General features: G+C 35.9%; 1 protein-coding gene across 1 annotated transcript in view; it reads left to right on the plus strand.

Moving 5' to 3' along the window:
* Positions 1 to 18,141, plus strand: part of ko (Stork-head domain-containing protein knockout) — a 269,884-nt gene that overhangs the window by 204,579 nt on the left and 47,164 nt on the right. The window contains exon 4 of the mRNA XM_074095645.1: positions 11,466 to 11,563. Coding sequence (XP_073951746.1) covers positions 11,466 to 11,563 — 98 coding nt within the window. The remainder of the gene's footprint in view (positions 1 to 11,465; positions 11,564 to 18,141) is intronic.

Genomic DNA, 18,141 nt, shown 5'->3' on the forward strand with positions numbered 1-18,141 from the left:
TAAAATGTATGAAATATGTACCTGTCTTCAAATTATCCGACCCATCGGATCAAATTTCGTACATTTTACTTGCCCTGATATCGTATCAGCGTCCGATACCGATATCGAGGTAAGTAAAATGTATGAAATATGTACCTACGTGTCTTTCAAATTATGATACGGATCATATTTCGTGTCATTATCGGAATGATCCGATCCGATATTTACATATTTCCGTTTTATTATGTATCGGCGTCCTACCGATATGGATCGGAGTACGCTCTAGAGGTAATGCTTTCTGCGGGGCTTTCTTTCAAAGTATTAGAGGTATTAAGGTGCTGTTTCACCATCCATTGACTAATTTTATTTGACGGATAAATGGATGCCATCTCTGTTTGTTTTATTCGAATAGACGGAGACGGCATCACATTTATCCGTCAAATAAAATTAAACCAATGGATGGTGAAACAGTCCTTAAGTTCCGCTTCTGTTTTTTTTTACTTAGTCTTTATTCGTCAATGCCTACGTTGAATCAATGAATATACCTATACAATGAAACTCAAGTGCATCAGCAAATTCACACGCTTGTAAACAAATGAGCATCACCCACATCTCCTGCTGACATTACCATATTACGCGATCAAAAGCATATTGAATTAAGAGCGTTTATACTTGCTGAGCTGGCAACGTTGCCTTTTTGTTAGTTTTTCTCGATTCATCATCCCAGCCTATATACGTCCCACTGCTGGTCACAGGCCTCCTCTCAGAACAAGATGGCTTGGGCCATTGTTCCCACGCGGGCCCAGTGCGGATTGGGAACTTCACACACACCATTGAATTGCTTCGCAGGTTTGTGCAGGTTTCCTTTTCTCGATTATTCCATAAAAATTGAATGAAAATTAAAAATGTGGTCTGATAGAACTCTTCTTAATATATAAGTTAATGTGTCTACTCCAATAATTATTCATGATAGACTTTTATTTTCTTTAAAAACCGGTCATAAACATTAATTCATTTTTAAAGAATATAAAAGTCTATCACGAATAATTATTGGAGTAGATAAGATAGAATAATCGAGAAAAACTATCAAAAATGCAACGTTGCCAGCTCAGCAGGTATAAAAGCTCTTAAATCAACGTGCAAAAAACCTTTGAAATCTTATCTTTGGTGTGCACAATTTAGTTTAATTTCGAAGTAGCCTTGTATTGTGAATTACGTTTTTTTAACCTTTAAAATGGCAACCCATCTGCCACACTCAGTGAAAATTAACGAGTTATATCATTTAATTGTAAAATTATACAATTAGGTTAATGTAGTGCGCGTAACAAGACCTAATGTAATTGTAATTGATGCTTTTTAATACATAATAATTAATAATATCACCTACTTATTCAAGACAAATCGCTTCCATGTGGAAGTGGGTCATGCAATTAAAAAATCAGTTGTTATGAGGATAATTAGGACATTGGAATTAAATCAGGGTTATACATTATTTCATTAGCCAAAGACTAAAGAACTGGCGACGCTTGAAGTTTCTGTGAAGGATACAATTCACAGCAAGGTTACCCGACAGAGAACCAAATCATCACCGACCGCGACGACCGGATAGCCAAGTGGTTAGAGAAACTGACTACGAAGCTTTAGCTCCCGGGTTCGATTCCCGGCCGGGCCAGATATTTTTATGAATATTACGAATGTTCTCGGAAGAAGGATTTATCTATATAAGTATGTTTATCCGTTGCCTAGTAGTACCTATTCATAGTACCATCAGCCAAATAAGTGGTCTATCAATTTTTAAACAAGTTCCTATCAAATGAATATGTCGCTAAAGTCGAACTTTCAAGTTGACAGACACGTCTATTGGCATTATTGTTTTGTGACATGCAAACGATTATCAACTTTAGGGTGGTAGACCACATATTTGGCTGATGGTACCTACAAGCTTTGCTTAGTTTGGGACTAGGTCAATTAGTATCAAGTGTGCCATGATATTTATTTTATTTTTATTTCTATTGATCAACATAGGACTCTCAGGACTTGAAAGCTGAGGTGGCAATTTATAGGGCTGTTCACATTCAGTATTTTGTCGTAGAACCAATAACAACTGTAGTAAACGAGTTCTTTACCACTACCATGAGTTTACAGGGACCGTACTCGATAGCGACGGCGTAAATTATTTGTAGAAGGCGCTGTACAATTATCCATACAAATAATTTACGCCGTCGCTATCGAGTACGGTCACTGTAAACTCATGGTAGTGGTACTTTAGTGGACACCGCATTTCGTTAAGTGCTCGAGCGCGCTCTCAAGCTAGATGGAGTGATGATTTGCGAAAAGTAACTCGCAGAAGCTGGATGTTATAGTCATAGACATAGAATAACTGTAGGTACGAGTACACACCAGAAGCCAATGTTGAAATGTATTCTGCTGTTCGACTTTTTTACTGTTACCTACTCAAAAAAACTATCGATTTGTACATCACAAAAAATGGAAGACCAAAAGATAACGCGAATAGAGCAAAATAGCTAATTATGAAAAGAGTCATTACAAAACTTAAATTCATCTTAACAGTACAAATTACACATCTAGATGAAACATCATTGATTTCAAACAAATTGATCATTCGCTATGATTATCAATAAACCTTGGCCTAATTTGCAAATTATTTATTAAATCGAATGTCCATTGCCTTTTTTATAGTACTCACGTTGGATAATTAGTACTAATGAGATTATTGACCTAGAAATCAAAAAAGTAATCAATCATTTTGGAAGTATGATGAAAAGGGAGGTTTTTCAACTCCCGTCAAAAAGGAGGCTCTCAGAGTGAGAAACACAAGGGAAAATTCGTTCTGTCTTTATCCCACTGATATTACAAACGCGAAAGTTTGTAACTCTGTTTGTTTGTTTGTTACTCCATCACGTCTAAACCGCCGAACCGATTTCGATGAACTTCAGTATATAGTTAGCGTCCCGGGGGAGGACATAGGATAGTTTTTATCCCGGAAAATCGCTTAGTTCCCGCAGGACAGTGAAATGAAAACCGAATTCTACGCGTAGTCGCGGGTAACGGCTAGTCTACATCATAAAGATAGGACCTCATGCAAAGTTTCCTAGGGTCAAAAGTTTAGGTTAGGCTTTGATCCGTTAGTTAGGACTAAACTGACAGCGTGCTTGAATCTTATAGCGATAAAGACGCATTACATGTACACCTTCTGGATAATCTTAATCTATTCCCATCGTGGCAATTCGGAACACTAGGTACTTCTGAATGCTACCGACGCGTCTATGAATTGTAGTGTTAATAAGTAGGTAACACGTTTGTACTAAATAAATAGGCTACTTTATTTTCAAGAGTTTAAAGTATATCACACAGAGATGTTATAACCCCCACGATCAAATTACGTAGAGAATTTAGTGAAGGCATAAATCTAATTAAAAATCTTAACTTAGGTGTTAACCACTCTATATCAAATATTAATCTCTCGATGCGACCTTCCCTTACGCTCTCTTGGGGGTCAATGACGCTGACTGAAGTATCAGGACAAATCCGAACATTTGCGAGAAAATACGATGAGAAAATTTTATTCACTACATCTATAATAACGATACCGGAGTGCTTTAAGGTATTTATTGTATGGGCCAAGTTGCCTGAAATAAATGAATTTATTATTATTATTATTATTTACTGGGAATTCCACCTTTAGTACCTAAGGTAAACGTACGAGTGCTCGTCACTGACCCAATAGTTGGCATATTTAATTTTGTCATTAACTATGGAGTTGGAGGCGACAGTAGGGTGTCATCTACTGGACATTAGCGTGTCGGGCACTCAGACGTTTACCTTACCTACTTCCGTTTTATATGGGCACAACTGCGGCCAAAGAAAATAACATTAAAAACGCTGTTTACATTTTAAAACTCTTGTAAAACATGCACTTTATGATGCGTGGTGAGAACGCCGCGAACCAAATAAAAGGAACACATGCATTACGTGTTTTATGACTTGTGTAGAATATAAAAATAGGAAGTGATTCCGAAGAGTCCTTTTTAGGTTGCGTGCATTTAGCAGACGCCATATTGGAATTAGTTTGTGTACATTTTAAACCTACGATAGGACCTAATATTCAAGGCGAGATCAGTTAACAACATGGCAACAAGGTTAAATTTTCCTAAGTTCAAGGTCTCTCATTATGAGAGGAGGCTTGTGTTTAGCACTGGGATGTATACAGGATGGGGCCTATAACAGGAGCATAATTCAAACAAAGATCTTACTACAACATTAGTTCAACGATTTTTAAAAATAGTCAGTTTTTTTATTTCTGTTACAGTTTAAAATTTATTCGAAGCAGCAATGTAAAGCAACGTTTTTGGTGTTTGGAGCGTAACAAGCGACGTCAAAAAATGGGCTCTAGGAAGTCGTACATTGATAATACTAGGTATTTAGTTTGTATGAAAAAGGAAAAAATCTTCATTATTTTTACACTGAAAAAAAGGATAGCTGAACCAAAATAAACTAATTAGGAACCAAAATTATAATATACTTTCAGTATAACGAGTACGATCTATGTTTTAATTATTTACTGCTGTTAAGATAATAATAATAATCGTTTATTGTTTTTCAAGTAGGTAAGATGATGATGATGATAAAAAATCGTCCCTTATCATTTTCATAGTATTTAAGATCTCACTTTTAATACCATTTGCCGATATCCACTTTCATAATCACCGTTTAAGACAAATAAAAGTTCTACAAGCGAGAATGTGTATTTTCCGTCATTAAAACGAGAAAAACTAGTAAACACCGTAATTGCTTGACAAATATCGATCTAGGGCTCGTGAAGACAACCTTCACGCACTGACTTGAAACTGCATTCCGTTGTTCCCGCCCACAAGCGAATACCCACAGTCTAATGAACTTCATCAGTATCCTACCGAACTTACAAAGAAAAGGGAGCAAAATTTTTGTAATCGGACATAAAACAATCAAAACCCAAATATAAGAAAAAAAATCAAGACAAATGTCTAGCTATTACGGCTCAAGAGATAGACTTGTGACAGACGGACGGACAGACAGGCAGGCAGACAGACAGCGGGGTCCGTTGGCACCCTTTGGGTACGGAACCCTAAAATACCCTTACCAAATTAGACGGTTCAAATCACGTTTATGAGCCAGGAACGGTCCGACTAGAACAGCACTCGCCTTGAAAAAGATCTTCCGAATAGATCGAAAAAAGACGGCCCGCTCCTGGCTTATAAGTATACTCGTGAGTTGAATTGAACCGTTTAATTTAGTAATTTAATCAAAATGTCTCAGGAGAGTTTAAGTAATATTAAAAGGGTAGTATTTAAACGCACATCAAAAAAAGTGCTTTTTTTATCCAAAAAAAAACCGAATTCACATCAAAATATTTCACTCAAAATATTACGTAATAAACCGCAACTTATATTCGTGGCGTACCGCTATTTATCTCAAAGTAAAGCATTTTTATTATTGCACAGCTAATAATGACTAACGCACATCATACTTTGTAACTCTTTTTTTTTTTAATTTAAATCTAGCGTTCTATTTTCATACAACGCACAGCAGTTTACATAAATGAAACAGCATTTCAAATAAATTAGGTTCTGGCGTTTCGCCGGCCGCCACCGCGGCGCGCTCGCTTCGTTCGCTCGGCTCGCGCGTTGTGGTCGCAATTGTACCTAACGCTCCTCCTCGCTCCGCTCGTCGTCGTACCTAATTTTCCGGTGCCAAATTGTCAATAAAAGTTATTTTGCTATGAGAATAAGTATCATCTACGTACGCTCTAATTAATTTGCTGTGCAGTCAGTATTTTTTGCTGTGCAGTCTGTATTTTTGATGTGATTGTAGTATTTTTGCATATTGTAGATTGATGTTTATTTTCGAATTATCTGCAGTACTAGCTTTGCTAAAGATTTAGTTTATTTGTATTGAATTAATTTAATTGGTTTACAAAAGTATAGGTATAAATGATGAGAATAAATTGATAGGCAATTATTTATTTGATGTGCAATTAATAATTTCCCATATTAAAACATAATCTAATTTCATTATCTTACATAATTAATGAAAAGTTCCCATACTATTAAAAAACTAGCCGTCTTTGTCATACCTTATTCTGCTGTAGCCATACTGTAGTACAGTCGAGTTCATAATCTTGCGAGCAAACATTTTATCAAAAATATCTGAACACGACTCTATTGTTATCGGTGTAGAAGCGTTCAGATATTTTTGATCAAATTTTTACTCACAAGGTTATGAAGTCGACTGTATCTACCCATCCCATAGTCATAACATCGTACTTCGCAAGGTGGTCGGTGCATAAATAACGCCCACTTCACCAGCACCTTGTTATCGACTTGCGAACGGACTCGATCAACTTTATGTCCTGTGCTACTCAAATTTTATATCGGACCACCACGATGTTTCAAACAAAAAGATTTTTTTCGTACTAGTACTACATACTACATTATCTTCAATAGTGCTTTAATGAAATATTTTAACCCCCTATCAAATATCTTCTAAATCAGAGGTTCCCAAAGTGATAAAGTGAAGTGACTTTGATAGTCCCCAGGAATCCTCGGGAGAGTTGGCGTGGAAAAAAAGGTGGTTGTGCGAGAATACATATAAAAAAAATATAGCAGCAGGTGGCCTACCGAAAACAAGTTTGAAAGTGGCCTAGGATAAAATAGGTTTGGGAACCTAAACTAAAGGAATATCGGGGGTTAATTCCTCTAACTTTGGGAATCTCTGTTCTAAATTTAATCTAACAGACACTCGAAATAAACTGTTAAACTTAAGGTGACATAGTTCGAGATCCCACTGCAAAGTCGTCCACGTAAAAAACAAACAGGGCTAGAAGCTCGACGACAAAAGACCCTCAACGTGTGCTAACCTAAATTAAACTTCGTTGGCGTCAAACCACAGTCCAGAGAGTAAAAGCCTCGTCACTGGGCGAAAACGAGCGTTCAGAGCTTTTAGTAACTTAAATAAGATTTACTAATATACCTACTGTATGTATGAAAGACGTCTGAAATAAAAGATTAATTCAGTTTTAATTTAACTTTTTAATAGGTCAAAAAGGTAAAATTCAAAATGAGAAGCGTGGTTGTCGACTTCGCCACTAAAAGAATTGAAATTTAGGACTCTATGTAAGTATAACAATAAATTAACCAAATTTCATGTGTTTATGTTAAAACGATTTGAATTATTAAAGTTTCAAAAGTGGCTCTAAATGCTTCTTATACCTAATACACACGGCTGCTCCCTAGTATTTTCCTTTATTAACCATAGGCATGAAATTATTAAAATCATAGACTTTTAAGCGTTCGTTTTTTTTGTTAGTCAATCTGTGGTACCTACTAAGGAAAACTAGCCCGAAGCAAGAGGTCAAGTGGGACTAACCTAAGAACCTAGGAACCTGGACCTAAGCTAAGTTAGAGGAGTACCTAACATGAACTAGTTTGGACCTCTACAGTAAAACATTAGTTACTTTGTAATTAAAGTAGGCATTAACGAAGTTTACTCGTAGGCTAGAGAATTTATTATGATTGGTTTTTTGGAGTCTTTTTGTATTTTTTATTTCAACTCCAAATTTGTTACTTTTACGGGTATCCCGTGAAACCATATCGAAAATTCAAACTGGGAGATGGATGCACAGAAGAACCAGAAAAAGAGACCAGCACTGGGAATCGAACCCAGGTCGTCAGCATTCCGTGCTGCGTGCTTTAACCCCTACACCACTGCTGGACAGGACTCTAGACACGAATTTTTCCAATTCCCAGTGCTGGTCTCTTTTTCTGGTTTTTCTGTGCATCCATGTCTCAGTTTGTATTTTCGATAGAGAATTTGTCGAATTGTTTATTAACCTGTCCTCTCCCAGAGGCACAAATTTGTGCCCAAATTCCTTTGATCCTGTTATCCTGGGCGATGACAGATTAATTCGAGAGAAGCCATTGATTAATTACGTTAGGACGGCCATTTTTGATGCCACTTACTCCAATTTAAGAGCGCTTGTGACTTTTGACACGCCTCCCCCTTCTAAACTAAATAGATAAGATTTTGTCCGATTTTAGAAAAGGATCAATTGTTTTAATCTCGCATAATTTGACCTAAGTAAATCAAAGATTTTTATTTAAAAATAAATATTTTTTTGTTAGCCAGGTATAAAATAGAAATGTACATTCAAAAAGTAATAATGGCTCAGTTGTTTTGTCCAACATTTTGTTCTGAAACATTCAGCACTATGTTATTAATCGGAGTTTTGACGCATATTAACTGGGCAAGCTAAATTAAAGCTCGTTAAGAAAATAAAGAGTAATATGCACGAATATTAACAACACTGTCAAATCAACATTTTAATTAACACTTAACGACAACCCTTTAATCCAAAGTAAAAGTAACCTCCATTATTAATATTGATCACAATTAATAACATTTAATCTTGAGACTAAGAGACATTACCGAAACATTCCATGCCATATTTAAAAGCGAAAGTTTCCTTTTGACTTCCCCATAAGGCAGCTGTTACTTTCAATGGTTTGCCATAGTTGGGTAAACATTTATTAAGGAAATGTATCTCATAGTTATTATATCGTCTCTGAAAAGTGAATGCAAACATGACGGTTACGGGAAGTGTGTGTGAGTGACAGAGACATCATTTAGGCATTTGCCGTTGGTGTTCTTAACTATCGTTAATTAATTTTAGATTGCCTACGGGAATGAGTTAAATTTCAGAATTTCGGACAGACTTACTTAGAAGCAAAGCCGCCCGCGGGTGAAAGCAAGTCCTACTAATATGTAAATGTGAAATTACTGGCACGTGAGGTATCCCATCTTAGGCCTCTAGGTTGGCAACGCGTCTGCAATACCCCTGGTGTTGCAGATGTTTATGGGCGGTGGTGATCTCTTACCATCAGGAGACCCACTTGCTCGTTTGCCATCCAGTCGTATAAAAAAAAATTATAAGTTGGTCATTGTGTGATGTATTCAGGAGGCAAATGCTTTCGAATCATATATTAATAACTGTCAGGTGTTATAAAAACGATAATTTTGACAATTCTGAAATTAAATTGAACTTTAACCTAATTCTGTATACTTACCTATCTTCTATATTCTGTATTCTCTATCTATCTATCTTATATTATATATTCTTTTCTATTCTGTCCTATAAGTACCAGCTATGACGAAGCTTGTTGCGGATGATGAATTCTATTTAGTGAGTTTATGAATAATTTTTTACCTATTATGATTATTACAACTTACAATTTAAAAACCGTTTGAAATTCTGCTAACATCACTAATTGTTATTTCAGACGCATGCCTCATTATCTATGCTCATATACTCATACTCAGTAAAGGAATGCTCAAACAAGCCGTGCTCAAGCAACGTTGAGCAAACTACTTATTTACTCGCTCAATTTCCGCGACACGAGCAGACAGGCTGTAGACAAACAATTGACGTATGCTAAAAATACAGCGAAGAGCGCGTTCCCAATATCATTCGTCTACCGAACAACTGCTAACCAATAGTATCTTTTCCAACCTCGACATTGGCGGAATCATCGATAGTATCGATGGAGCTATAATTTCCAAAAACTTAATAGAATGTCTTTTGTTATTTTATCAGACTTTTCTGAATTACTAACTAGATTGTTCCCAAAAATATATAATTATAGTCCGTTAGTAAGACTATCATCGAAAACTATCGGATAAGTACTTGTTATTTCTCTTATCAACCTCGTTTGAATTCCGTGCTTTGTCTAAAAGATTGTCTTCTTAGGAAAAATACTTGTCTTTATTGATAACTGACGAACCAATTACAGCAATAGTTTTTTACAGAATGTCACTTATAATATTTTAGCTTTTTACCTTTTGTACGGCTAAAAGCGAAATAACATATTCATCATATTTGTTTATATATAAAGTACATAATTAAGCTTTGCATTTCTGCAAAGTACTATCACATCATAGCCGCTGTCTTCTACACTACAAGTAATATACTTACTCCATTACGTCACTACTTTGCTTCCTGAGCCAAATCATAAAAATGTAAAGTAACTAAACTTACAGTAGTATATTAAGTAAATCTCACATAGTCAGATACTCAATTGAGAGATACAAGTAGTCACAATTTGCCCATCAAAAATGCAAATTAACTGATTTATTACCTCACGCCATTACTGTATAAAATGTGTAAAATTACATTTCTGTTTGGATACCATTACGTACAACTGTCAATATTCAAGATTAGCACTGAGTAAAAATAATAATTATTTATCAAAAAAAAAACATTCATCAGACTCCAGACTGAGCATGTATCAACTTATATATCATGTGTGCCATTAACAGGGTTAAAATTGTCACAGAAGTTATTGTTACACTTAGGGGCTGTTTCACCATCCAAAGATTAGTGTTAACTGACGGTTAAATGTGATGCCGTCTCTATTTGTTTTGTTCGAATAGACGGAGACGGCATCACATTTAACCGTCAGTTAACACTAATCAATGGATGGTGAAACAGCCTCTTAGTAAAATAGAAACTTTAAATTCGCTAAAAAGTAGTTTATTGTTTAGGTACTTATTCTATACGCCAAATTAAAAAAAAGGGAAATATTTTTTCTTTATTTCTGCCTGCCGTATGTCGTGTGGCAGTGGGTACAGTGATCAGACCATCATGAGTGTGTTCCGCACTTCCTCATTAGCTCGCGCAAAGCTCGGGTTCTCCCCAACCATTAACATTCCAGTGCCCAGACAAACAAACAAGCACTAGACTCTCTAGAAATAAGCCTATACGAGAAAATATCGTGGAAGTCGCGGTACATTGCTGTCGATGACCAATCACTTACAAAGTCATAGCCGCGTGGGCCAGCAATGGAACGAAACAATCACGTTTAAAAGAAGCTTTTGTTTAAAAATGCGTATGTTGTACGTTAGCCAGTAATCATTGCTGAGGCACTAAGAATCTCTGTCTTGTTTGGGTGTACCTATCTGGCTAGGATTTTTGCAGTTCCGTATCCAAAGAGTAACAAACGAAACCCTTTAATGTCACTACACTTTATGTCCGCTAGTCTGTCTATGTCTGTCACAGGGACATATCTTAAAAACCATAATAGACAGACAGCTGTTTATACATAATGTGAATTTTGACATATCTACGAACTTGTACGAAACTCTGAGTGCGCGGATTCGACTCGCATTTGATCAGTTTTCATACTCACATAATGTTTTGAGTTCATGTAGAACAGAAACAAGTTAAAATTGTGGAAAATAAAAAGTAATTGAATAAAAATAAGTTTCGAGTAAAAGATACATTTTAAAACACCCTTTTTGCCGTATTTTTTTTTTAATTATAAAGCTTTTAAATCGGATTTACACACATTTCTTTTAACTCTTCTAACAGGTATTAGTATTAATGAAAGAATGTTAAAAGGACTGTGTTTTTGAAACTTTCATTTTATTTTCAGGTGACATCGAAGACTGCATAGTGACGCCAGCATACCAGGGTCAATTTACTCCGCTCCCAGAAGCGCTGTGCGACTGCATCATGGACTTAACGTCACAGGTAATAGTGCACACGATTTATAGGTATTAATAACACGGGATTTATAACAAAAACTAACACGATTTGAAACTCCCTCACTCCGACCAATGCTAGAGTAGGTAATTATTTATTCTACAATAAAGAGTTACCTACTTCATTGTATGCAGCGTGTGTTTATTATAACAAGCAAAAGCACGTAACATTGACATTGCTTTTAGCGCTGTGATATTGCAATCAAAATATCGTAATTCATTTTAGAAATTTTTCAACGAGCAATGTATTGTGTACAATAATTAGACACGAGAGGGAATCAGATCCATAGACTACTAAGAGATCGTATCTGTGACAGCTGTCACGTTGGCAAAGGCAATATTTAGAATGAAAACAAAGTACCTAATGGCCATTTACAGGTCGCTTCACAAGGAGCTGCCCCAAATGAATGAACAAAAAATGGAAGGAAAATGACAGATGCATATACAATTTTCATATATTTAAAATAATGTAAAGTGTATTAAAATAGGAAACATACATTGTCCTTTCATTCACTCATTCAATTAATTTATGTTGTTTTTGAAATAAATGAATAATTATTATTATTCGTGCCAGCTCTAATGAATCGACCTGCAGTGGTACATTGCGTGCTGATTTATTTTATTAGGAACAATAAGTGGTATATTTTAATAAAATATAAGAAAGTGCGCTTATTAGGATCTTTACTAACTGCCTTTAAAGTTTGTGGTTATTATTAAAATACACGCGGTCTAATCGGTACGTGATTAAGGTCATTAGAAACAAGTGCAAGTTCACACGTCCGTTAAATGCTTGGTAGATAATGAAAACTTGATTTAAATCACATTAGTAAACAAAACATCCAATCAAATAACGAGTTTGTATGAAAAATAGAAAGCTACTTCAGCAGTGACTTAGCATAATTATTCTAATTACCCACTTTGATACAACTTTAATACATTGCCCCCAATTTTTGATCTTTATTGTTCCAAATTGTACAAAACATTGTTAAACAAAGACTGTGAATGAGGTCGGGTATTTTATAGTTAATATATTTGTAAATGAGACTTTCACCGTAATCAGATGTGGTTCAGAAACAATGTACCTATCTTGAAATGTCTAACAATGAAATGAGAACGAAGAATTTTGTTTATTATTGCAATTTTCAATCTATAATGTTTAAATTCTCTGAACAATATATCATGATCATCGAGGGTCGTTTTTATTTATAAACAAACAAATAATAATACAATAATTAAAGAAAATAAATAAAAATAGAACTAAAACTAACTTACTCTAATCCTAAAAATCTATATTTACAAATATCACCCAAGTCGCTGGTATTGGGCAGGGTGCCCTTAAGGTTGGCTGTGTTTCCTCGTTGTATACATACATGGCAATGCCAACCCTATGGTCATCAGTGGAACTGGCATCGTATGCTTCTCCAATCGCTGTTTCTAAAAGAATAATGTTTGTTATGTTTAGTACTTAATTTGAAGGGTACTCGGAAAAATAATAGTCTAGTCACTTTACAACAATACAATACAATACAATAACTCTTTATTGCACATTATCCAGTAACAGTACAGAGAAAACAAGTATAAAAGTAATAGTAAGTAAGTAAGTAGTTTAATATATATTATATATAATATATTAGATAGAAATGATGTAATAAATTATCTAACTAATAAATTTATTCACTTATCTGCAAATTAATCGTATTTCGAAATTATTTCTATATTTATATTAGGTATAGAAAATTAGTTCAAAGTAACGGATCGTTATTATATTACTTCTAACTAATGGGTAGTATCAATAAATTGAAATCAAACCCCTGTTAAACACGAAAGAATCACTGAACTAATGGAAATATAGATATAACTCTATAAGTATAAGCGAATTCAAGAGCCATTTAAATATTTTATTGAAATCTAGAAACTCTTAATTTACAATAACAAACAATACAATGACTCTATAATACATAAATACATTTCTTTATTATTTATTACTTTTACATAGTAAGCAGTACAGAAAACACAGGTTAGAGATTTTCCAAGGTAAGTAAGTAATAGCCGGCCTTATCGCTGCAGAGTTATCTCTTCCTAGGACCTACAATAGACAGAAGTAAACCTTATAATGTCACAATGCACACAGGCGATCGCTGACATCTTAGTTAGCTCAGCTCAAGCTAGATGGCGCTTTCCTCAATAAGGGATCTCTGAGCAGAATGGCGGACGAACTCTAGAGTCGCCACCGTAGTTTTCTCTTGACTCATTTATTTACGTAATAATATGTATTAATATTTATTTATTATTTACTTATTTATTTTATAAAAGTAGGCATTTATTACACTCATTTACTACACGAGTTTGTACGACTAAATATATCTATAACAACTCACCCTTGACCGTTTTGTCGGCCAAGGGGGGTGCTGTCGATCAGCTGTGACCGGGGGAATTCTAACTGTAATATTCTCGGCCTTAAAAGCTGAAGCACAGCTGTAAAACACTGATTCAACAGCTCACACTACACTAAACAGCTCTCTCGAAAGCTCCATACGCCAAGACTTGGCACCTCGTACGGCTTCAACTTCAAACCTTGTACGGCTTACAAACCTTGTACGGCTTACAAACCTTCGACCTACAAGCTCCGTACGATGATGCTTTCTCGCTCTGCACGGCTAAACTTCAAGCTCCGTTCGGCTACAGCTCTCACGCTCAGGCGCTCCTTTACGCCTAACCTACACTAAGCCCTGACGGCCTTAACTTCCGGAGTACTGCACATCTTCCTGCTCGTCAAGACCCTGACGTTCCGGCGTGGAACACTTGTCCAGCTGCTCGTCCTGCCGCCCTAAGGCCCTTTTGACCTCGGCACCGACGACCATCAGCTGGACAGGCCCCTGCTGTGGCAGCCCTCTCGCTCCGGGTTCTTCTCTCCGACTCCAGGGAAGTGTAGGCCAGATAGACCGAATAATCAAACGATCTCAATAAAATCGCTTGAACTTACTACCTGAGGTTCTCGAATACTTTTACTTTTAATTTGTCAAACTAGGCCTGTTATTTTTTTTGTCTTCAATTTTTAATTAAAAAATTATTAACAAGTCTTATTGTTTTACTCAAAGAATAACTTACTAGGCCTCTTTAAGGTCCAACCTCCCTCAAGAGGTCTGCCCTTGACAATAACAGAAAGAAATAAAGATTAAATTATAATTACTTTTAGAAGATACTTATTATACTAACTAGAAACTTACACAATTAAACTTTCGACGTTCTTTCACCTAACGTTTTCACCTGCATTCTTGTGGGTTATTTGTTTCAAATCGCTTATTAAATTCCCGCCAAATAGTTGAAAGTATAGGAAAGGCTAAGTCAAATCGTTCGCTCGTGTACACCCATTTAGACGATATGGTTTTGGCAAATAGCCGAAATAACATACCAATTTAATGCTGCACGATTGGACTGGTTTTCTTTTTGATGTTTTAGGAAATTTATATGACATTCGAAAGGTTGGATAGCCTACTTCAAAGTTATTGTTATAAGCTTATAACAACATTCTACGAGTACGTATTAGCTCGTTGAAGTGGCCATGGCCAGGCACGGAGAACAGATGGCCGTTGGGGCCGAAAAGTTTTCGAGTGGAGACCGCGGTTCGGCAAGCGCAGCGCAGCGTAGGACGTCCACCAACGACATGGACGGATGACCTGGTTAGAGCCGCAGGCTCACGGTGAATGCAGGCCGCTGCCAACCGAAGCGACTGGAGGTGTGATGAGGAAGATGGAGGATTAGGAAAAATGTATCCGCTTCAGCCAATTGATATGAATAAAAAACTCTTTGGTTTTGGGATCCCTGAAATACAAGATTGAAGACACGAGAAGTGAAGTAAAACATTCTAGAATGTTCTAATAACTAGCCAATCACAAGACACAGGCTTTGCCTAGTTTGGGCGTCTCTGCTGATTCTTGTTAACCATAGGTACATGATTTCTGCATTGTAATTATATTGTTACCTAATAATGGTGTGCAATAAGGAATATATTATTAATTAAATAAAAATGTAAATTCACTGGACTGTAAAAAAAATACTACATTAATACAAACAAATACCTATGAATTTTGAATTATACCGGGTGTGGCCTGTAATACGAGCAAATAATTAAAACATAGATTGTACTCGTCAAACTAAACAACATAAGTTCAGCTATTTTTAAAAATAATAGTCTTTAGATTTTAGCTTTTTCATGCAAATTAAATACTGCTATCAATGTACGCCATCCTAGAACACAACTGACGTCGCCTGTCATGCTACAAACATCAAGCCTTTTGCTTTACATTGCTTTTTTGGAATAAACTTTAAAGTGCAATAAAAATTAAAAATACTAATTATTTTCAAAAGTCGCTGAACTAATGTTGTTCATTTTGACGAGTATGATCTATGTTTTAATTATTACTCATATTACAGGCCACACTCGGTATAATAATCACCGTGTTCTTTATCTCACACTTCTGAAGTTTAAACTACCTACTCCTGAACAAATAGAAAGTGATTGATCATTCAATACAGTTTTAAATCTAGGTTTCGACCATGGAAACTATAATAGTGCAAATGCCACTAATACTACAACAACACAAAGGGTATTCGCAACATAGTTCGTCGAAGACTGTTATTAAATTGAACATTCCAGGCTCAAAGCTCAAATATTCGCCGAAACTGATGAATACTCACCACGTAATTACGTAAACCGCTAGTTTAGAGATGGCAAACTTGACCGTGAACACGAATTCGTGGTCGGACACAAACCTGTTCGGACGGGACGCTAAAATGTTTGGACCAAGTGTAACGCTGGTGCAAGAAAGAAATTACTAATGATTTCCTGCTTAAAGTTTTTTTAACGAACTACCCAAGCAACACAGATTGGCTGAATAATCTCTGTATAAGTGCATTTCTGGAAACTGTATAGGCCTTGAGAAATTGCTCCCTTACGCGTTGGAATCGGAACACGTTGGCATCTTATTTGGTATTAGCAAGCAAGTAAAAATGTAGTAGTTCTCTCTTTATTTATATTTTGACGACAATGTTGATAAGGCTACGAGGCCTTTGCTGAGTGGTCAGAATAAGGTATGAGACCACCAAAAGTCAGAACGCACAGGCTAAGGCTGCGTTTCCACCAGAGATGTGCGAGAATGTGTTGCGAGCAATGTGTATTTTCATGAACCAATAGAAACGTAAATAAAGCGAGCATGCGAGGATACGTAAATAAAGACGTATCCTCGCACAGCACATCTCTAGTGGAAACAGCTGAGCGGATTGGGGCTAGGTAAATGAAGCGTTTCTATTGTTTCATGAAAAACACATTTCTCGCAACACATGCTCGCACATCTCTGGTGGAAATGGAGCCTAAGAGTAATACTAGCTAGCTAGCTTAGTACCAAATCTTTATACATTAAAGGTCTCAGTGACATCGCAGTTATTGACAAGAGAATTCAATATTAAATTTTACGTGAGATCATTCTATGGTGAGTTAGGAATCAAACTATTTGAAAAGATCAAGTCTTCTTAGCTATCATTGCGTGTGAGAACTTGTTACTCCTTATTAAAAGCGTACCGTGACGAACAACTCCTCATTATCTTGACAGGATCTACAGCGGTGAAAGTGAATCATCCATCTTATAAACGGTTATCATTTCAGTCTTCCAATCTCCTTTGTCTGCTTTACACTCTTCTTTATAGGTATGTTTTAGTGACAGCCAAGCAATTCTTTCATGCAATCTTTTCATCATATCTGAGTTTTCAACACATCCTGTTTCTTTTAATGTATTTAAAGAACATTCAACAAATCTCCACTTCAAATAACTGCATCCGCTAGAATGTGTCCCTTGCACCACAGCGCACCATTTTACCATGATCTTTTTGCCCAAACATCCCATAGCGATTCCATGAAGTCATCGATCCACAATCATCGCTTAAATCACAGTTTTTTTTTTTATTTGAGGCTATTAATCCAACTTCGTGATATCATTCCTTAAAACAAATTCTCGCGGCGCAAAATCACAAGCTGTACTGACTAGTTTAAAGGTTAAATTCTAGAGAAGATTACCTTGATTTTGATAAATTGTCGTCCAGGTGTATACAATTAATCAAGATTTTGTATCTTTTATTTGAAATATCACATTACATATTTAGTTTGCGACTTGGGCGGCATCAAAGCCAGTTAAACTCATGAGTACATACATACATACACCTTATGATAAAAATACAAGTTTATCTGAAAAAAATATATGGGTAAATACTACTTAACTTATTAGCGGTACCTGTTTCTTTTAATTCCTCTGTTTTTATTAATGAGTTTGAGTGAGTGTTCGAAACTTATCGTTAGATTTAAATTTAAGATCAATGGGTACAAAAACTTCAGTTTATTTCACGATTTTATCCCATATTCGTAAATTATCTCAAACCTGTTAGGTCAATGAGGGCTATCGTTTTTTCACTCACTAGATGGCGCACTGTTGCGTGAGGTTTTTAAGTATGGCTTTCAAAGTCTTTTATTACGGCGTGAAAAAAAGTTTAGATTAAAATCATATTTAATACACCTTA

The sequence above is a fragment of the Choristoneura fumiferana genome, chromosome 12, assembly GCF_025370935.1.
Source record: "Choristoneura fumiferana chromosome 12, NRCan_CFum_1, whole genome shotgun sequence".
Classification (NCBI taxonomy): domain Eukaryota; kingdom Metazoa; phylum Arthropoda; class Insecta; order Lepidoptera; family Tortricidae; genus Choristoneura; species Choristoneura fumiferana.